At 39.4% G+C, this 22,171-nt stretch overlaps 1 protein-coding gene and 1 long non-coding RNA gene across 2 annotated transcripts in view; both read left to right on the forward strand.

Moving 5' to 3' along the window:
• Window positions 1–15,399, forward strand: part of LOC107782960 (MICOS complex subunit MIC60, mitochondrial) — a 32,429-nt gene extending 17,030 nt beyond the window's left edge. Inside the window, exons 9-12 of the mRNA XM_075225059.1 lie at window positions 2,311–2,388; window positions 10,854–11,033; window positions 14,318–14,419; window positions 14,511–15,399. Coding sequence (XP_075081160.1) covers window positions 2,311–2,388; window positions 10,854–11,033; window positions 14,318–14,419; window positions 14,511–14,744 — 594 coding nt within the window. The 3' untranslated portion in view covers window positions 14,745–15,399. The remainder of the gene's footprint in view (window positions 1–2,310; window positions 2,389–10,853; window positions 11,034–14,317; window positions 14,420–14,510) is intronic.
• Window positions 15,400–19,782: 4,383 nt separating this feature from the next.
• LOC107782959 (uncharacterized) lies at window positions 19,783–21,103 on the forward strand. Its single transcript, XR_001647368.2, has 3 exons — window positions 19,783–19,888; window positions 19,976–20,087; window positions 20,765–21,103. It is a non-coding gene; the product is annotated as an uncharacterized LOC107782959 (long non-coding RNA).
• Window positions 21,104–22,171: the final 1,068 nt, after the last annotated feature.

Genomic DNA, 22,171 nt, shown 5'->3' on the forward strand with positions numbered 1-22,171 from the left:
CGTGGGAGCTATGAGTAAAATGAGTAGGGGCAAAGCGACCGGGCCTGACGAGATTCCAGTGGAATTTTGGAAGTGTGTGGGGAAAACAGGTTTGGAGTGGTTGACTGGGTTGTTGAATGTTATTTTTAAGGCGAAGAGGATGCCAGATGAGTGGAGGTGGAGTACGGTGGTCCCACTGTATAAGAACAAAGGTGATATCCAAAGCTGTAGCAATTATAGGGGTATCAAATTACTAAGTCATACTATGAAAGTATGGGAAAGGGTAGTGGAAGCAAGGTTGAGGATGACGGTATCCGTCTCCGACAACCAATTTGGTTTCATGCCGGGTCGTTCTACTACAGAAGCTATACACCTTGTTAGGAGGTTGGTTGAACAGTACAGAGATAAGAAGAAAGATATGCACATGGTGTTTATTCACCTACAAAAAGCGTATGACAAGGTTCATAGAGAAGTTCTCTGGAGAAGCTTGAAGGCAAAAGGCGTGTCGGTTCCCTTCATTATGGCGATTAAGGACATGTATGATGGGGCAAAGACTCGTGTTAGGACAGTGGGAGGCGACTCTGAGGATTTTCCGGTTGTTATGGGGTTACACCAAGGTTCTGCGCTCAGTCCGTTCCTATTCGCCCTGGTGATGGATGCGTTAACACACCACATTCAAGGGGATGTGCCATGGTGCATGCTATTCGCGGATGACATAGTTCTAATTGATGAGACGCGAACCGGTGTTAACGAGAAGCTGGAGGTTTGGAGACAAGCTCTTGAATCTAAGGGTTTCAAGCTTAGCAGGACAAAGACGGAATACCTGGAGTGTAAGTTCAGCGCTGAGCAGAGGGAAGTGGGCGTGGATGTGAGGCTTGAATCGCAGGTCATCCAAAGTAGAGACAGCTTCAAGTACCTTGGATCGGTTATCCAGGGGGGAGGGGAGATCGACGAGGATGTTACTGACCGTATCGGGGTAGGATGGATGAAGTGGAGGTTAGCATCTGGAGTATTGTGTGACAAAAGAGTGCCACTGACACTCAAAGGTAAGTTCTATAAAGCGGTGGTTAGGCCGGCCATGATGTATGGGGCTGAGTGTTGGCCGGTTAAGAAATCACATATCCAGAAGATGAAGGTAGCAGAAATGAGGATGTTGAGGTGGATGTGCGGGCATAGTAGGATGGATAAGATTAAGAATGATGATATTCGAGAGAAGGTGTGCGTGGCTCCCATTGATGACAAGATGCGGGAAACAAGGCTCAGGTGGTTCGGGCACGTTCAGAGGAGAAGCCCAGATGCTCCGGTAAGGAGGTGTGAACGGCTGGTTGTGGAGGGCTCGAGAAGAGGTAGAGGGCGGTCTAAGAAGTATTGGGGGGAGGTGATTAGGCAGGATATGGCGATGCTTCAGATTTCCGAGGACATGGCACTTGATAGGAATATGTGGAGGTCGAGTATTAAGGTTGTAGGCTAGGAGGTAGCTGAATATCGTCTTATGTCATAACTTTGGGGGACTAGTTTGGTAAGGATACTAATTTGCTTTTGCTTGGTATCATGCCTCTTGATTTCATGTTGTTCTTATTTTTCCATATATATTTCATGTTGTTCTTATTTTTCCATATATATTTCTTTCATATTGTTCTGGGGTGTTACTAATATTGTTTCCTTTTGTTCTTTTGTCCTTTTGTCTTATTGAGCCGAGGGTCTTTCGGAAACAGCCTCTCTACTCCTCCGGGGTAGGGGTAAGGTCTGCGTACACACTACCCTCCCCAGACCCCACTAGTGGGATTACACTGGGTTGTTGTTGTTGTATATATTTACTTATTCTTTGCATATTCATCTTATATGATGTGATCTTCTCTTATTTTATCCTGTGTGTTACCTGCACTTTCTTTAAGATGTTATGATTTTCTATTGTCTAACATGGTGGGAGTTGCATATTCATCTTAACATATGCATCTATGTGATGCTCATCTTGTGAATATGTTGGCACTAGAGGCCCAATATTTTACCCTGAGAAAGCCCAAGATTCACTCCCACATAACATTGCTAGTCTTAGAACCGTTCTATATGGGTAGGTATCCTCCTGCTGCATAACAGTCCAGCAACATTCCTCTTTTTCATAAAATCTTTTCAATTCTCTGTGTTGCATCTTCATTTATACCATTCTCAGCATTAACCTAGATATCTTCTTATGCTAGCTAAATTTGCTGTTTATATATTCGTATGTCTACTTATCTTAAAATGCTATTCTCTAGAGTATTTCTCCGTAGTTTGTCTAAGTGCTTGACATTTTCTATGGCTGATTTGATTTGAATTGTTATTGTTTTGCAGATAAATGCTCTGTGCATGGCATTTTATGCACGATCTGAAGAGGCTCGGCAGAGTCATTCTGTTCACAAGCTTGCTCTGGTAACGTATCTACCTCTGCTGTGCTTTTCTTTTTATTTCTGTATTCTCCCTCCTTTTTAAAAAATGTCTTTTATCCTGAGGGTGGGCGTGAAACCATATATAAATAAATTCTTTCATTCTGAAGAAGAATCTCGTCATCAGGGATGATATTACATCTTTAGTCCAGAGTATCTTCTAACAGAAATATGTTACTATATATGGTTTGCTACGTTGCCCTCTCCACATATATGATGCCACTGCAAGACTTCGTTCTGGTAATCCTTTCTTTATGTGTATGACTGCCCTGCAAGAATTTGGGAACATCTGGTATCATGTCCGAAAGGTCTAAAATCAAACCTTGAATTCCATTGGAATTTCCAGACAATTAATTTCAACTCAACTAGAAACACCTTGGAAGTTGAAAGCCATAAATCAACCATTCTAATTCTTAATAACATCCATTCCGTCCTTTCTCAGCTGATTTTCAGTTGACTTCTGTTTACTAATCATTGCATGATTGAGGTTGGTGCCACTGTACTCGCTTTGGCCATGCCCTGGTAAGAAGAGATTAGCCATACACTCTAATATCCGTCGAATGGCACCTTTTAGTAATATCAACCACTGCTGTCTACATTTCATCTTCGGTCTTTAATTTCTTTAATTGGTGGTGTTGAAAGTTGAGAGGGACCCTTTGTCTTTCACTTTGGTAGATATTTTCCTATGACGTAGCACTCTCGTAACATTCCTTCGTCAGCCATCCTATTTTAATTATGTATTACATCTTAACCTTTTTTTTGATAAGGTAAATTGTATTAATCAAAAGGGAGAAAAAACTCCCGTATACAAGAAGTATACCAAAAAGTAGAGAATTTACATCAAAATATGATTCTCTACAAAAGACGCCCAATCTTCTATACAAGTAGCGGCTATATGAGTGCACCAAAAAGCGATCAAAGATAAAAGACTATTCTTAAGATGTGAAAAAGGATACTCAATCCCCACAAAAGCTCTCCTATTTCTCCCCCAAACTGTCCACATTGGAGCTAACGGGGTGAACTTCCACGCCTTTTGCTTTCTTCTTCTACAGAAACCGGCCCAGCTATATAACATTTCCTTTACAATGCTTGGCATCACCCATTGAACACCAAAAAGATTCAGGATTGCCCTCCAAAAACCCGAGGACACAGGGCAATGCAACAAAAGATGATCAACTTCTTCCCCTGAGCTTTTACACATGTAGCACCAACTAACAAGTGTAATTCCTCTCTTTCGCAAATTTTCAGCAGTCAAGATCACTCCCCTCGCCGCTAACCATGCAAAAAAGCACACCTTCGTGGACGCCTTAGGAATCCAGATCGAGGAGTACGGAAAAATGGCCTCCTCTCTCACCAACACTCTAGTAAAAGGACTTTACGGTGAACAAACCATCGCCACGCAACCCCCATCTCCAAGAATCACAAGATGGTTGGGGCCTGTCTTGCCCATATAGAAGTCCAACAAATCTTGGAGCTCCGCAATCTTGCATGTTTCTTCTAAATGAGAGGTCACATACTACCCCCTTCATGCTCCTTGCGAATCTGTTGGACCATCAATTCCTTCTGGTTTGAAACTCTGAAGACGTGGGGAAAGAGACCCTCAGAGTATCCTCTCCACACCACCTGTGATTCCAAAAATTGATTCTTCTTCCATCTCCCACCCCGAAAGTGATGTTGCTATTGAAGACTTCCCAATTCTTCATGATGTTCCTCCACATGCCACACCCGAAAGGTGCTGTGATTGCCTCGGTCCTCCAACCCCCTCCCGTGGAATCGTACTTTTCTACTATGACCTCCCTCCATTGAGCATGCTCTTCTACCCCGAATCTCCACAGCCACTTCCCCAACAAAGTTCTGTTGGATACCCTAAGATCTTTTACTCCAAGTCCACCCCACTTCTTTGGGGAAGTGACTGTCTGCCAATTCACTAGATGAAACTTTCTAGTTCCATCCGCCGCATCCCAAAGAAAATTCCTTTGAAGCCGCTCCAGTTTTTCTGTGATGCTCACAGTAGCTTGCAACATGGACAAGTAATAGGTGGGCATACTCGATAAAGTGCTTTTAATAAGCACTTCCTTACCGCCTTTTGACGAGTATCGTTTCTGCCAGCCTGCTAATCTTTTTTCAACCCTTTCGATCACTGGATTCCAAACCGTAGTATCCTTATGCAAAGCGCCCAATGGGAGACCCAGGTAAGTAGTGGGAAGAGAGCCCACCTTCCATCTGAGAACATAAGACAAAGCATCAATGTTAGTAACCTCACCCACCGAGAAAATCTCACACTTGCTGAGGTTGATTTTGACTGTTAATACTATCTAAAACCACTACAAGGCCTGCTTCAGGTAGGTCAACTGATCCATATCGGCATCACAGAAAACCTGGGTGTCATCAGCAAAAAGCAAATGAGAGACTCTTCGGGCACTGAGCATCCCGATCGGAGCTGAGAATCCTCTCAAGAAGCCTCCGCCCGCCGCACGGTCCATCATTTTACTCAGAGCATCCATCACTAGAATGAATAGTATGGGGGATAGGGGGTCACCTTGCCTGAGACCCCTGGAGCTGCCAAAGAAACCACACGAGCTACCATTAACCAGGACAAAAAATCTGGCTGAAGAAATGCAAAACTTGATCCATCCCCTCCATCTTACCCCAAACTAGGACTGGCAAACGGGCGGGTCGGGTCGGATATGGTTCGGGTTGGAAACGGGTAATGACAAAAATGGATCAATTATCTGACCCAATCCATATTTAATACGGATAAAAAACGGGTTAACCGGCGGATAATATGGGTTAGCCATATTATCCATGACTTCTTGTATATGATCACTTTTGGGAGAATTCTTAGTCTCCCTAACTTGAGGAACCCCCAATTTGAGGCTTTACAAATGTAAAAGTTAGACTCATTGGTTATCCATTTTCTAAATGGATAATATGGTTCTTATCCATATTTGACCCGTTTTGAAAAAAGTTCATTATCCAACCCATTTTTTAGTGGATAATATGAGTGGTTAACTGTTTTCTTTGAACCATTTTGCCACCCCTACCCCAAACCCTATCCGCATCATAATGAAATCCAGGAACTCTCAATGGACATGGTCGAAAGCCTTCTCAAGGTTCAACTTGCATAGTAAGCCGGGTTCTCTATTTTTCCTGGAGTTTGCAAGTTCATTTGCCACCAAAGCAGCGTCCAGGATCTGACTACCTTCCACAAACGCATTCTGGGATGACGAAACAGACACGTCAAGAACCTTCTTGAGTCTATTGGAGAGCACTTTAGAAATAATCTTGTAAATGCTCCCCACGAGACTAATAGGCCTGTAGTCTCTGATACAAGATGTACCTTCTTTCTTAGGCACAATAGTAATAAAAGAACCATTGATACTTCTCTCGAAAACACCATTCACGTGGAAGTATTCAATGGCTTCCATCAACTCCCCCTTAATGGTGTCCCAACAGAGCTGGAAGAAGGTCAATGAGAAACCATCAGGCCCGGTGGCCTTATCACCAGCACAACTCGACACAGCCTCGTGCACCTCCTCCTCCTCGAAAGCCCTTTCTAGCCACTCACTGTCTCCCTCCCCTATGTGATTGAACTCTATTCCCCCAAAGTAGGCCTCCAACTAACTTCCTCTTTGTATAAGTTCTCATAAAACCCCATTATCGCCCCTTTTACCTCCTCCTCACCCCATCCACAACTAAGGATTCTATGAAGTTTCTCCTTTGATTTGCAATCGCAACCATGTGGAAAAACTTGGTAATCGAATCCCCCTCCTTTAACCAGAGCGCCCTCGATTTTTGCTACCAACTAGTCTCCTGAGCTATTGCTAACTCGACTATTTCCCTCTTAACCTCCCTCAATGTCGCTTTCTCAGATTCATCTAGCTCTCCCGCCCCTTACCCTCTCTCTAATTCCCCCAATTCATGCATAAGCTCCCTCATTTTAACCTTTACCCTCCCAAAAAACTCCTTATTCCACCTAATAATATCTCCCTTGAGCAATTTAAGTTTCTTCGAAAGACGGAATGAAGGTGTCCCTGATACACCGTAGCTTGTCCATCATTCTTTCACTTTGTCACCAAATCCTGGCACTTTCAACCACATGTTCTCGAATCGGAAAGGAGCACCCCCCCTCTGCATCCATCTAGCAAGATAGACAAATGATCCGAAGTCAGCCTAGGTAAAGGAATCTACAGCACATTCGGCACCAGCTCATCCCAGGAAGGTGATATTAGAAATCTATCAAGTCTAGACCTTGAGTTGGAATCCTCCGCCCTGACCCAAGTAAACCTTTCCTCTGACAGAGGAAGATCAATGAGAAAGTGATCATTGATGAAGTCAGAAAACTCCTCCATGGCCCTCGAAATCAGACTACACCCTAATCTCTCCTCCGGGCATCTAATAGTGTTAAAGTCTCCCCCTAGAACCCATGGAATGTCCCATTCCCCCATAACATTGGCCAGTTCCTTCCAGAAAGACACCTTGGACCCTTCTCCTACCGATCCGTACATTCCCCCAAATCCCCACTCCGCCCCACTCACTCTATCTTTGACAAGAGCTGCTAAAGAAAAAACTCCCTTCTTAATCTCCTTTGCCTCCAAGCTTCTATCATTTCACATAAGAAGAATGCCCCCGACACTTCCTGCTGCTGGCACCCAGCCATCACCCAACTACCCCCAGACACTCCTCACGATCGCCTCCGACAAAACTTCCATTTAGGTCTCCTGAAAACAAACTAGGTTGGCACCCCACTCTTTAGCTTCCACTTTGATGATGACCCTTTTGTTTGGGTCATTCTTCCCCCTTACATTTTATGAAAGAATCTTAACTTCCATAAGTAACAATATCCCCCTTTTCCCCACCCCCTAGCCGAGCTCCCTTCCTCCCTGTCACACACCCGGCCCCTTCTGGTACACTACTACATCCCCTAAATTATTTTTCTTATCACCTTGACCCAACTCCCTCCCTGCACCATCATAAAAAGACTATTGCTCGATCTCCCTTAATAGTTTAACACCCTATCTTCCTTCCCTTCAAAAGAAACACCTAAAAACTTTCCAAAGTTTAATAGTTTATCCTCCATCCAGAAGGACATATCCCCTCCTCCAATCCGTGACGAAATTGGATAGGCATCTTGTATATGTACCATTTCCTTGCTCCTACCGGAGGAATACAACACCATAACATTGCTAGCAATAGGAACTTTAGGTGTTGGAAGGATCTCACAATTTCCTTGAGAGGCACCAACCTCTGGAATTAATACCTCGCTGATATAGGAATGGTCGGAAACGCTAGTAGGGTAGCGGGAATGAAGAGACCATGGAATCCTTGGCGGCATATTAACTGGAATTACTGGTCCGACACTAACATCAATTGGGACAACCGCAACAATCTCCCCAGAAGAAAAGGAGCTTGAAGTGTAACTTCAGCACAGCTAAGCACATGAGAAGATGAGGGGGCGATGGAGCTGGGTCCACCGGAGGCGGGAGGCCGGGGAATAACACCACTAGCTTTAGCCGGTACTGCCCCTGAAGCAGCGGCCATCGAAAAGGGGCGCAGGTCACTAGAGCTTGGTGAAGAAATACCACTGTGTGAAGCACCATTGGTGGAAGAAGAAGGAGCGATTGTTCCCATATGCTTAGGAGCCTTATCAGAAGTATCCTAAAATAATCTGGGCCCCTTCGGATCAATTCTAATAGAATTGGGAAAAGTTGTTGGGCCCATGTGTGGAGGCCCAAGCCTATACTTGCTCAAAACTTGGTCGGCCCTATAATAATAAAAAGAGGACTGACCCATTCTGCCTTTTCAGCCTGCATCACGAATCCAGGGGCGTTCACGTCTTTTCTTCGTGATAAGATTTTGTCTTCTTCTCCTAAATCCAAACCCCCATCTCTTATCGATCTAACGTCTGATTCCGGCTTGTCCACTAATGCGATGAGCCCTCCCCTCCCTTCAGAGACTGATTTTCCCTCCCATTCCTTTTATTTGACCTTCCCTTTTCTTCCGCCACTACCACTGGCATAAAGATAGGGCGAAATTCAGGGCTCAACCAAACCCTATAACTCAAGTAGCCATCTTCCACCACAGTGGAGAACGGGATTCTGCCCCCTTTCCTCACCACAATCCTCACTCGCGAGAGATTGTGTAGGCTGCAAGTGACATCAATAAAAACCCCACAGATTTCCCCAATCTTTTTGAATAGGTCAAGACACCAAAGATGCACCGGGAGACCCACCATGTTGACCACCAATGTTTCGCCGGAGAAACGAGGGTTGAAACACCCATCGTGCTCCACCCATCTGTCTAGCTTTAAGAAGTTCCCATCGAATCACCTGTTTCCTCTAACAAGAATTTCTGAAGCTTGAGACTCGTCGACAAATCGAGAGATATTGCGTGTCCTCCAGTTGTGATATTTTCAGCCCGTCCTTGACGTTCCATACCTCTGCTGCCTAGTTCCTAACAGACTCCGGAGAACCAACCCATTTGGAGAAAGTCCCAATCAGACAAGATTCCAAGAAACCCTTACGCCTGAGAGTGTGCTACTCAGATAGCGAGAAGTGCGGTTCCTGCCCTACATCGAGCTTTCGATGACATCTTCCCCTAAGTTCTAAGGCTGGCCAAGAGGCGGCTTTGATCCTACTTCTCTCTCTAGAATCCATCATATCTAAATTCGGCTGTCCCAAAATACTATCTATAGCTGCTGGGTGTTTGCTAAATCACAAGGATGAATAGAGAAGAAGGATGAATAGAGAAGAACTCGGAAAGGGGTCAAAAGGATTTAAAACCAGCGTTAAAATAAATTCCGTTTTCCCCCATAATAAATGACTACTGTTTTAAGTCACAGTAGCTGTAAACAGGGTGTAGGAGTGAAAGGGGGATTTTCCGGTGCTGCACGATGCCGGAAAAATTAGAGAATGAAGCCGGAATCTGAAGATTTTTGCCGGAAAATAGAAAAAACTTCGGATTTTGGTGGAACTGGGATGGGTAGGCTCGGAAAAGCCTGGCGAAGAGGCTGACTGAAGAAGAAGAAGAAGTGAGATCTGGTCAGAAAATAGTGAAATTCGTCGTATTTTGGAGATTCTTGGATGGGTAGGCTCGGAACAGCCTCGCTATGAAGCTGTCTGAAGAAGAAAAAGTGAGATCTGGTCGCGATAAGCCTCACGCACCGGCGCGGGGCTGAGAAGTCGCCGAAACTGGGCCGCGCGTGACGGCGCGTGGGTGGTCGACTGGTCGTACACCGGAGATTTTCACTGAGTTTTGGTCGCGATAGGCTTGGCTCTTGGAGGGTGGTGATACAATCCTAGGATTCATGAAAGAGAAATGTCTGGGGGAAAGTGCCTGACAGCATTTTTGAGGTAAGTTCTGAATAATCTCTACCCATTTTTATTTTCCTAAAATACTGTTGTCAATACATAAAGAAAGGCACAATTAGGTAACATGTCTAAACAGATCCCTTTTTCCAAAAATGGTGTTGAATTTATTTTAGAAAATTGCAGCTTCCACAAAGTCTCAAAATTTTTCTCATCAGAAACCATCTTCCGTTCTCAATGACCAGCTAAAATAGTCATTTCTCTGTTTTCCTGAAATACTTTTACCAACATCTAAAAGCACAGAACAATTTGGGTAACAGCTCCCATTTCTCTGTGAAATATGATCTTGAGTTCTGTTTTGAACAATTGAAGCTTTCCTAAATCTATGCTAAACTTTTTCTTCTGTAACCATCTCACTTATTCCTGCCTTCCTGGTAATCACCATTTCAGTAGCACCATTTTCACAAATGCTATTGCTAAATAACTTCTGAAACACAAGGTTGACACTCTTCTTCCTCCTATAGCTCCAGTCAATTAGCTCTCTCGTGCACTGATAAAAAAATGGCCATTGGATTTCGTGCTTCATGAAAGTATATATCTTCCAAGAATAATGTATATTAAGAGAAAAACCTATCAAAGTTTGTATATTAGGAGAAAGAAATTCAGACTGTAAAACGAGGTGATATGTTACTCATTCTGAAGTTGAAAGTTAAAACCATATTGATGCCACCTTACTCAACAAAAAAAAAAAGGAAGCTAAAACCATATTGTCAATATAAGCAAATAACATTTGGAACATGAACAAATTATCCATCTAAAATACAAGAAACGTAATGCATCCAACCAGAAGAGTAGCACAGTGGTTGTTGCTGAGGAAGAACGGGGATGTTATGATACTAATTTGTTCTTTATTTGTTCAGCTGTAAGCCAAGTTAATTTCTACAGTTGAATTGTATTGTCGGTCCAACTGCTTCTTTTTTTGAGACTGGTACCAATTGTCAGTCCAACTGCTCAAGTATCCCTTTCTTTTAAGTGTTAGCAAGGGTTTTCAAAGGGAAATAATGGGTACAATTCATATATTAGCTAAACCTTGTATATAAGTCTATAAGCTATGCATGCGATCTTTGATTGTTTATTGTTGCAGGGGGTGCTTGCTCTGGAAGATGCACTGTCTAGGGGGTTACCAATTCAAAAAGAAATAGAAGTTCTTCACACTTCTCTCGAAGGAATAGATAACAACTCGCTACTGGAATTGGTTCTATCATCTCTTCCTGAGGAAACACGGAGATATGGTTCAGATACTGTTTTACAACTGAATCATAAGGCAAGTATCTGAAGCACTGTGATTTAGGGTTGAACATTTCCTATTTTTTTTTACCAATTATTAAGATTTTATAAACAATGGGCAGAAAATCACCCTTATACAAGAAGTATCCAAAAAGTAGAAAACCTTACAAAATGATATGGTTTTCACGGATGACACCCAATGTTCTATACCTATAGGGACCTTATGGGTGCACCTAAAGGAAATAAGGGATAAAAGGGTATTCCTCAAGTGTACAAAGTCCTTCTCTATTCCGTCAAAAGCTCTCCTATTTCTCTCTCTTGATACCACATAGGTGCTAGTGGGGCAACATCCCACGACCTGTGTTGTCTCTCACGTCTTCTAAAGGTCCAGCTAAATCTCTGACTGTGCCTGGTAGGGGTGGCAAACGGGCGAGTCGGATATGAGTGAGTCGAAAACGGATAAATTACCGACCCGGCCCGTATTTGAGATGGATAAAAAACGGGTTATCCGACGAATAATATGGGTATCCATATTATTTATGACTTCTTGAATATGATCACTTTTGGGAGAATTCCTAGTCTCCCAAACTTGAGGAACCCCCAATTTGAGGCTTTACAAATGTAAAAGCTAAACCCATTAGTTATCCACTGGTTATCCATTTTCTAAGTGGATAATATGGTTCTTATCCATATTCGACCCGTTCTTAAAAAGTTCATTATCCAACCCATTTTTTAATGGATAATATGGATGGATAACTGTTTTCTTTTAACCATTTTGCCACCTCTAGTGCCTGGCATCACCCATTGAAGACTAAACCAACATAGTATTTCCCACCGCAATCGAGATGCTATCCAGCAATGTAAAAAGGAGGTGATTGACATCTTCACCCGATTCTTTACACATTTGAAGTTGCTAGCTGCTTGCAACCTATGTTTTGCCAAATATTTTAAAGCCTTGATGGTATATCCACTTAGTAACTTCTCTCTCTCCCTTACAGAAGAAAACAAAAAGGAATATTTTTTTCCTTTTTTCTTTAGCATAGTGCTCTTCCTGAGTGACGCTTGCTGTTTCCTTTTGCTACATTTTTTACTACTACGGCAGGAGAAATCTTCCCTTCCCTGCTGCATTCTCTTGTCTTCTGAACTTTCATGCTAAGTCCCAAAAAAACCAGAAGAACCTGATACAATTACTGTCTCTGTGTTGGTGAAGAAGAAATCATTGGAAATGGAATGCTACCGAAGGTGATGCATTGGTAAAGCAAGGATCCTCATTGCAAAGGAGCTGGATAATTTGGTTTACAGTTTTTAAATAGAGATGCTTTTCCTTCATTTATATTTATGTGAAGTGTTAGAAGAGCTGTAACCTGGTTCTCTTTGTTGTCCATCCAAGATTAGTGTTGTCCTGACACCAGCTGTCTGGAAGACCTAAGCTAATTTCGAACTTCCAAGTTGTATTCCTATTAATTTAATTTAATTTCCAAGATTTAGAACTCATGTAGGACTCTTACTAATGTGAACCTGGAGGAAGTTTCAAATATGGAACTCCATGGACGCGGCTGTATTACAGTTTTGGTTAAACTTCAATTCTTTTCTGAGATATTCTAAGGGAGCATTTGTATATTAGACATTGAAATTTTTCCGATCCCAAATCGGTATGTATATGGGTGATAAAACTTGCATCCAGTTTAGATCCGATAATTGTTGTGAAGGTGCCATGATTTTTGGTTGAGAATGATAATGCAAAGAGAATGAGGATAGGGCACAGAAAGACAAAATATTCTGGGTAGGGTGCTAGGGGCCAAACTCGACATTACACTGGAGTGGCCTCTGGGTGGAAGACGGACAAGACTTGTGACGTGTCACAGAGTTGAATCATTTGAGAGGTACATGCCTTATACAAGTTACTGGTTTGAAAAGTGGTGTTGGCGTAGGATCCAGTAGTATTTAAGCTCTAAAGTTTGATTTGATTCTTGTTGCCATCTGCAATATGCATTTACTTCCGTGATCTCGCAGAAAGGTTAACTGCTACTCTGCTAGGACAACTGATCGACTAGCTTGTGTCTAGGCCCTGTTATCTCTCACAGTCTGAATATGCCAAACAATAGAATGGTAGGCAATGTCAACCTGGGCTCTAAAGCCTTTAAGGAACCCTGTTGGAGCTGATTCCATACATGTTTTAGGTGAAGACATTTTCCAGTTTCCCATATGATTATCTTGGCTTCAATTTCCTTGGCAATGTAGAATGGAGGCCTTTTCATTGTCAGTACTTGGAAGCTATAAAAGTCTGCCAATTTGCACATCAAGTATGCGGAGTGTCTATGAAGGTCGGGTTTACCTTCTGAGGCTCAAATGCTTGATGTAGACTTTATGATTTGCTCAGTCCTGTAGGTACTTATATGTGGCTTTAGATACACTAGGTCGAAAATTCTTGCCATGGGGATATGGCATTGCTGTGGTTATGAATCCTGCTCTAATTCCCCGGTCGCTCTGAGGTGGCAATAGACTCAAGCTTGTCTATAGACTAACAAGCTTCTTTGAATGGCGTAATCATGGTACTCTTGGATCGACCTTTTGATCTCTCAGCGTTTTTGACTGCTTCACAACAGTATAGTTATTCTTGTCCTACCATGGTATATCAGAGTTTGAACCAATTTATGCTTCAAGAACTCAAAGCCTTACAATAGATTTCATTGGACCATTATGTAAGATCATTTCTTCGGTAGGACTATTGTCAAAAACTGGGATTTCATGTGGTTTGTTATCAAATTTAAAGCTAAAGATTTTCCCTAATGTTTGAGAAAGAGATGTGCTATCAAAAAATCCTAGAATTTGAATAATTTGATTAAATTGGCTAATCCTCTACACAGTTGATATTTTTCGGCAAGTTCAATGGATCTTTTTCTGGTTGAATCATCACTCTTAAACAAATGTGCATGACTGTGATCGAGGAGGTTTGGTCATTGTTCAAATTATCCTAGCTTTCTATTTGCATCTCTTTTTGATCATTTAATTAGCGTGTCAACAGTCGACTTGTTCCTCAAGAATTGAAACTTGAATTGTGTGGTTTCTGCTGGAAATTATCTGGATTTGTTTCTTTGCTCTTTTGCTCCTTGTGCCTAAAGTATTTTCTTGGATTTGTGGGGTGGGGGGGGTGGGGTGGGGTGGGGGGGATAAGTAGAGCAGGTTTTTCCTTTAATGGAATTTGTAGCGCTTAGATTGAAGTCTGCAGCTCTTTTCTTTGCTGTTACAATTTGTTGCTGATACTTCTACAGTGAGCAAAACCTCGATGGTTCTATCTCTAATTACTTCTCATTTTAACAGTTTGATACATTAAAGGGGACACTTCGTCACTTTAGCCTGATTCCTCCAGGTGGTGGTGGGATATTGACACATTCTTTGGCTAGTGTAGCATCCTGGTTAAAGGTTTCTTTGCTTTGCCCTCCTTTGAGTTAAACTAGTCTGATTATTCAAGTTTACTGAATTCATACAAGATAATTTTGTCTACTGATTTCAGGTTAAGGAGGCTGACCAGTCTGGTGATGGGGTTGAATCCCTCATAAACAGAGTTGAGAGTTTATTGGCTGAAGGGAAACTATCAGAAGCTGCTGATGCACTTGAGAAGGGTTTAAAGGGCACTCAGGCGGCAGGAGTTGTTGATGATTGGGTTAAGCGTGCTAGGAATAGAGCTATAACCGAGCAAGCACTAACCTTACTGCAATCTTATGCCACCACTATCAGCATAACTTGAAACCATTATCATTATAGCATCAAGGTTCAGTTTATCTGCTGCCTACAAAGTTGCTCGAGAATGGCTTTTTGATGATTAACATGTTGAAATTTTCAGTGATTGTGGCACTTCTATTTTTGTTGCAATCCAAGTAAAATAGTTATGCCTTTCTTTATCCGGGAATAATCTTCGTTGAAAGATACATCATTATTGAGCAGCATTGTTGTAAAACCGGCTACTTTTGTTCATTTCTTTTAGGTCAACCATGAAGAGGATATATTTAGCAACAGTAACCATTGGATTTTTCTTTTTTGATGGACGATCCTATTAGCTGTTACCTTGATTGGTATATATAATAAAGGCAGCTCAGTCAACTGTATAACTTCTTCGGTAGTTTTCCGTAGGAGTTGGATTTCAAAGAGCTCAGCCAAGCATTGCAAGGTTTCTCTTCTGTTCGAGGATACGTGGACATAATTAAGGTTGAAATTTCTCAAGAAACATCGATTATGTATATTCTAACAATTCTGGTTGAATTCATTATGAAATGCTAGTAAGGGTTTGAAGTTTCATTTATATTCAGAAGTTCTAAAACATCGGCTTGGAAAGCAAAAGTTTTTTGTGAAATTGTAACTTTAATGGGATTACATGTTTAATAAATTACTAGACTTCCTTTTAATTGTTATAGTACCTGTTTGATCGTTAAACCTTTTCGAAACTAAACCTGAAATTTTGACGATCTTTCAGACTTGTAGGTAATAAGCTTCTGCAGTTCAGTCTGGACGCTGGGTTTCCAGAGATTATTTTTTATTGCTTTTAGATTTTGGCGTGTTTTTCTCCAGTTAATATAGCTGTTGAATTTTTTTTCTTTAAAAAGACCAGAACGAAAATAAGAATTTTAAATTGGGAACTCCATGAAGTATGTGATACCAAATATGATACATTGCTTAAGGAGGCTCATCTAATTCCAGTGCGACATAATTTCCAAATTATATAGATAACGACCTCTTAACTGACAACTCCATAAATAAAAGAGTGATACCATAAGTCAAGACACGTTACTCAAGTAAAAATTGCGCGAGGCATCCTATTTGGTCGCCCCCATTTAACTTATACTCATTTTTTTTAAACTTTGAATTTGTATACACTTTTTAAACAACTTCAGCCCCATTTCTCCTCCTCTTCCTCAAAGTTATATCCGTCTCTTCTTTCTCAAACTTCTCCTTCTCCCTTTTCTGCAAGAAATCTGTTACGACTATGTATATAACCTATATTCACACAAAGAAAATCCACAGTTAACAACAACCAAGCTAATATAATTAAGAAACTTATAATTAATTACCCCTATAGTGAGAATGAATAAGCCAACGAAAGCAACGAAAAGGAGAGCTGATACGATGGTTGACACTCCATCATCACTGGTGGAAGAAACTAATTGCTCTGTGTTTTCAGCTGTAGAAACTATTTGCTCAGTGGTTGGATTTGCTTCTGATAGCAAGAAATTTTCAGAAATAGCAGAAACCATAAGCCAGTTACAAACAAAAACTTCAGCTCTAGAGCTGAAGTTCGCCAATTACAAACAAAAACTTCAGCTCTGAGCTGAAGTTCGCCAGTTACAAAACAAAAACTTCAGCTCTAGAGCTGAACTTCAGGCCCGGCTACTAGAATGTTGAAGTTTTGCGTGATTACCTTTGCTACTTCAGCCTCGTATGCTGAAGTTATGCGAAAAAGCGGGTGCGTTTGCAATTTTTTTTGCAAAGCAGACACAAGTTAAAACGTGACACAAAAAGCGGGTATAGATGCAAATGCTCCTTACTCATTTAGGTTCACCTAACTCCATTCAGAAATAGTCCAGCTTAAATAGAACGTGTACTTTCAAGTGATAACTACTCTGAATGCATAATCTATCTATTAATAAAAGGACAGGCAAAAGCCACCATTTTTGGACAAGTGGCATCATCACAATAAGACATTTGGCATTTTAGGACATAGCTCCAACAAAATAGGAACTAAAAGATTATTTGGGGGAAAAATCTCAAACAAAATACTTTTGTGAATTAAAATTGTGTAGTTCTTATTTTTAAAGAAGCAAAAGGTCAAAAACATTCTAAAGCTTATTCAGATACTAATGTGTATGTTTAAGAAGGGCTCCATTTTTAGACCTCTATTTGGGAGAAAAATCTCTTATAAAAGTCTATATTCTATTTTTGTGAACTAAAAATTCAGTTTTTATTTTTATTTTTTAACAAGATGTTAATATTTTTTAGTTCATTGTTATTTAAATTTTTTAGATTTATATCCCACTTGCCCTAAATTTCAGATTTTACCTAAATCTACATTATCTGAACCTACACACGATCGGGAACCATATGTAACTGCTCAAAACTGACTATCCAAATTTCTATATCTTTCACTAATAGTCTATACTTAAATTCCAAAGGCAAACATATATCAAAAATTCAAGTAAAAATTGCACGGAGGGCCCTATTTGGTCTCCCCCATTTAACCTGTTCCTATTTTTAAAAAAAGTTTTAATGTGTACCCGCTTTTTAAACGACTTCAGCCCCCTTTCTCCTCCTCCTTTTCCTCCTCAAAGTTATATCCGCCCTCAATCTGATAGGCCACTCCTTTCTGAAGTGGCTGATTGTGAAAATATTCCAGTATTTGACATGGGTTGTGGAGATATTCTTGACGAAATTTATTCTTCAGCTATCTCTTTAAATACATATTTCTTACTATTACTCAAAATTCCTTTTAATTGTAAGTACTAAAAACTCAAATGCGACAAGTAATTTGGCAAGAATACTAGCTGTTTGATTTCACAAGGACTTAGATTGCTATACGATGTGAATTCACACTTTGAAAATCGTCGTGGATTGCCATACGATGTGATTCCCGCTTTGAAGATTATTGTGGATTCATAGTAATGAATAGCAAAAACTTCAGCTCTAGAGCTGAAGTTCGCCAGTTACAAAAACAAAAACTTCAGCAAATAGAGAACAAAACTTCAGTTACTATGCTTAAGTTCAGCAAAACCAAAACTTCAGCACACTTGCTACTTCAGTCCCGTCTACTAGAATGCTGAAGTTTTGCGTGATTGCCTTTGCTACTTCAGCCCCGTATGCTGAAGTTACGCGAAAAAGTGGGTACGTTTGCAATTTTTTCCCAAAGCGGGCACAAGTTAAAACGTGACCCAAAAAGTGGGTATAGATGCAAATGCCCCAAAATTCAACCGCTAAATTTTGGCTACGACCGCAAATACAAAAAAACTATGTGTTTTGCTTTTATGAAGCAACTTGCAGAAACTGAAAGATCGTGTGTTCCGGAGTCTTACTTTGAAAGAGAAATTTCTAAGACAAAATAACATATTTGCCTAAACGTTTGATCTGGTTTGGATAATGATCATGGCAGAATAATTATAGGTACCTTCCCATGAATTTCATGATTATTCTTCTATTTGGTAGATCTGCGTGGATGTAAATAATGAAGGAATCTCCATGGGCGGTGAAGAAACGCTCCTAAAGAGGAGCGACATAGAGATCATTATTAGTGAGAAAGAGAAAAATGATTTTATGGCAAGTAATGTTTATGTCACATATGGTAATATTTATTCGGTTATTTTTTACTCTGTTTATGTACCTTTAATTTTCTGAACCTATTTTCCTTTCTTTAAGTCAACATATGACTGTTCATCCCAAAACATCGTGAGGGTTCATAGTTCTATGATTAGAAGATATTCTTTTTCTTAAGAAAATAATATAGTAGTAGTTATGATAATCTCATAATCATGAAGAAGGATTTCACTGATCTTACAATATGGATAGTTAAGTATTTTTTTTTTTGGTAATTAGGATAGTTAAGTAATTTGAAGTAATAGATTAATATTTACTTCAAATATCATGCAAAGGAGAAAACCGGAGGAGAATTAATTTTTGAAGCCTGATAAAAGACAAGAAAATTTCTGAAGTAGAATGCAACAGTTGAAAGAAGTTAGAAGGCGTTTGGCCTATCTTGAGTTATTTTTATTTTAAGCCCATTCTCTGTCTTGAGTTGTAAATTCTGTAGAGGGTATATTCATATGTTAATTAGTCAAGTTGCACATGCTTGTAGGCGTTGGTGCAACTCTGATTGTTGCCAAAAAAAATAAGGGCTCAAATGTAGCTATTTTTGGATTGGGAGCTATAGGCCTTGCTGCGAGGCTTAATATTTCTAATGACAATTTCATCCTGTCTTTTTTAATATGTTATATTCAAAATAAGTGTTGAAGCGACTAAATTGATTGCATCCCATTTTAACAGGTCGCAGAAGGAACAATCATTGCAGATTTGTCGGGGCTTCAAAAATTATTGGTGTTGATTTGAATGCTACCAGATGTAAGCTTGGTAAAATATCCAAATTTGTGTGCTCTTGCTTGAACATTAGAATTTTTAATTTTCCTATCTATTGACCTTTATTTCTATCGTTAGTCATCCTCCTGTTTAAAAAGTAAATTTACTCGTGTTCTTATACAACAAAGAGATTTTGTATGACATAATTTGTGAACCCAATTAAAGGACTATAATAAACCAGTTCAAGAGGTACTCATATATGCTTCTATCTCCTAATGTATCAGTTTATATTGGCATAAAATTGAGTGAAAGTATCATCCCTTTGTAAATATCTCAAATGTTTGATACGTAATTATTGAGATGACTGATGGCAGAGTGAAGCGTGGAGTGCACATGTCAAATTAAAAAAAACAGATATTCAAATTAAATTTTGAATTCAAAGTAAAGAATCTATTTCGTAATTTTAGATAGTGCAGACACATTTCAGCAATATGTTTATTTCCAAAGGAACTAATTTATATAGGACATTACATAGTGATAGGTGTGGTTAATTATATGAGTGCTTTGCTGGTGAAATTGAATATGATGTTAGTCATCATGAAATATTGCAGATAAATGGATGTTTTAGCCTTTTGTCTATTATTGATGCGATACAATATGACTGTTTCTCAATAGCTTATTGTTACGTCTTCTGCTACATCATTGTTTGATTCTGCTCTTTCTTACTTTGACAGGAAAAATATGATTGAAGTCACCATTCAATTAATGAGGCATTCTCCATTTAGTGCTCTAATTGTTAATGTGATCTCACAGTTCGGAAGACTTAATGGCATCCGACATGTACGTGTGTTACAGTTCCTTTTCATTCTTATTATTCTTCTCACTCCTGATATAATTGGTTTATAAAGTATTATTTCACTTCTGCAGTTGGGAAAGAGATAGTTGATCTCTACTTGGATCATATTAGGAAGCTTGCCAATAACTTTACTGGATATTGGGTCCGAACAGAGCATGTGATTATGAAATACATTGACAGAAGGTATATGGTTTGCATTCTTTCTTCTGTTTCCCCCCATAAAATTAATGAATTTATTTAACTAAATATCTTTAAATTTATTCAAATTTCTGATGCTCAGTCTAATTATTATGTTGTAATAAGTTAAACATGAATGCAATATCATGTACTGTTTTATATATATGAGATATGAGATATTTGCTTTCGAGGTAGATTGATGGGAATGTAGAAAGGGAGATTATTAATCAAAAATCGCTTCAACAACCAAATATAATTCAATTCAAACATACAATTTTGTCTACTTATATTTTGTTATTTTTTTATGCATCTGGTGTATTTATTTGGGGAACATATAATATAGACCAGGGCGGAGCTAGCATAGGTTTGGTGGGTTCGGTCGAACCCAGTAACATTTATCATACCTTGTATTTGTCTTAAGAAGTCCATTGAATATGTATAAATTGTTAATTTTGAACTCAGTAACATAAACGAGCTAGAATTCCGAACCCATAAGGTTCAAATCTTGGCTTCACCTCTGAATCTCTGAGAGACTACAATCTTACTATAAAAGCAGTTTGGAGCCCTTTTAGCATTATTAATGTAAAATGCCCGACAAAATCTAAATTATAGTATTTATATAGATGTTAATATATTTGATCAAATATATTGTAGGGTATTCTAATAGTGTTTTATTTTTTCAGGATGTTGTTGCACAGGTGTACAACCGGACCAAGTTATTTTCAAAGATGTTGCAATGAAACAAGAGTACATCAGACGCAACTCCTTGGCGGATCTTTGTCTCGACACATTAGTATACTACAAAGTTTATTGCATCTTTCTCTTTCAATATTTTGTGTTCATTCAACTCATGCGGATGACTTTGTTTCTTTTCCTCCTAGGCCACTTTGCAATGCACATACCACAACAATAGATGTACTTTGAACTGGTCTAGCCATGATCACCCTCCCTCTTAAGAAAATAGCAGCTACAGTTGCTGGTTTGTTGTGTTTGGCCATAATGGTCAGTGAGGAGATGATTATTTTTAGGTATATATTTCAGATTAAACGGTTTTTATGATGGATTTTATACTGCATGTTTATTTCTTAAGATAATATTTTACTTAATTGTGTTTTAGAAGCTCTTACTCTTAATGCCTGTAAATATCGTGTCGAAATGCTTGCAATTTATACAGAACAGTAATTCCTTTATAAAACACAAAAAGTAAAAGATGTTTTGGAACTAAAAAAATTCTCCTATTCACAACTTTACGCGCCTGAACTAAAAAAATTTATATCTCTCTATTGGCGTGTCGAAACCACGATTCGCTTGTGCCATTGGAAAGTGGACTTCTGGAATTATAATATTAATTTCTGATATTGTGTTTTCACAGCATTGCCTGCCCTAACTTAAAAAATACATCTTTATGCAAGCACGTCGAAATCGATATCCGCTTGTGTAATTAGAAAGAAAACTTCTTGATTATAATGTATACAAAATTATGTCCGGATTCTTTGTAGATTTGTGCAGATATTCTTATGAACTCAGTTTTGAATTTCTGTCATTTTGTTTTTCACAACTTTGCACGTTCTTACTTGAAGTTTTTTATTTTGCTGGTTCATCTCCTCTCTTTTTTCCAGCGTAATCTCATTTATTTAACACTTCTATTTTATTTTTACTTGCAGTTCTGCAGAGTTACAATTTATTTTCATATCAAACTACCATGTTGCACTTAAAGATCGAAAAATTTCATTTCTATACCTTGAGATTGCGGGTTGTAGAAAGGATCCAAATGCCAAAGTAATCAGTTAGACATTCAATTTTGTCTACCTGATCCAAATGCCAAGGTAATCAGGTAGAAGGAAAAATAATTTTAATTCTTGTGAATATGCATGGCGTGGTTCGTGATGTTGTTATATGAATAACTAATTCCTCTGGGAATGACCACAATTCTCTTATTCACGTTGGAATTGGGTTGACTGATATCACATATTAAAATATCAGCTTCTGCCAAGAGAATATCTTTTATAAACAACAAAAATGAATGTTTATCTAATTGCTTCATGGAATGCCCAGAGAATTGTAAACACGTAAATTCAAAAATTCCTGTC

Source organism: Nicotiana tabacum, chromosome 11 (assembly GCF_000715075.1).
Source record: "Nicotiana tabacum cultivar K326 chromosome 11, ASM71507v2, whole genome shotgun sequence".
NCBI classification, from domain to species: Eukaryota; Viridiplantae; Streptophyta; class Magnoliopsida; order Solanales; family Solanaceae; genus Nicotiana; species Nicotiana tabacum.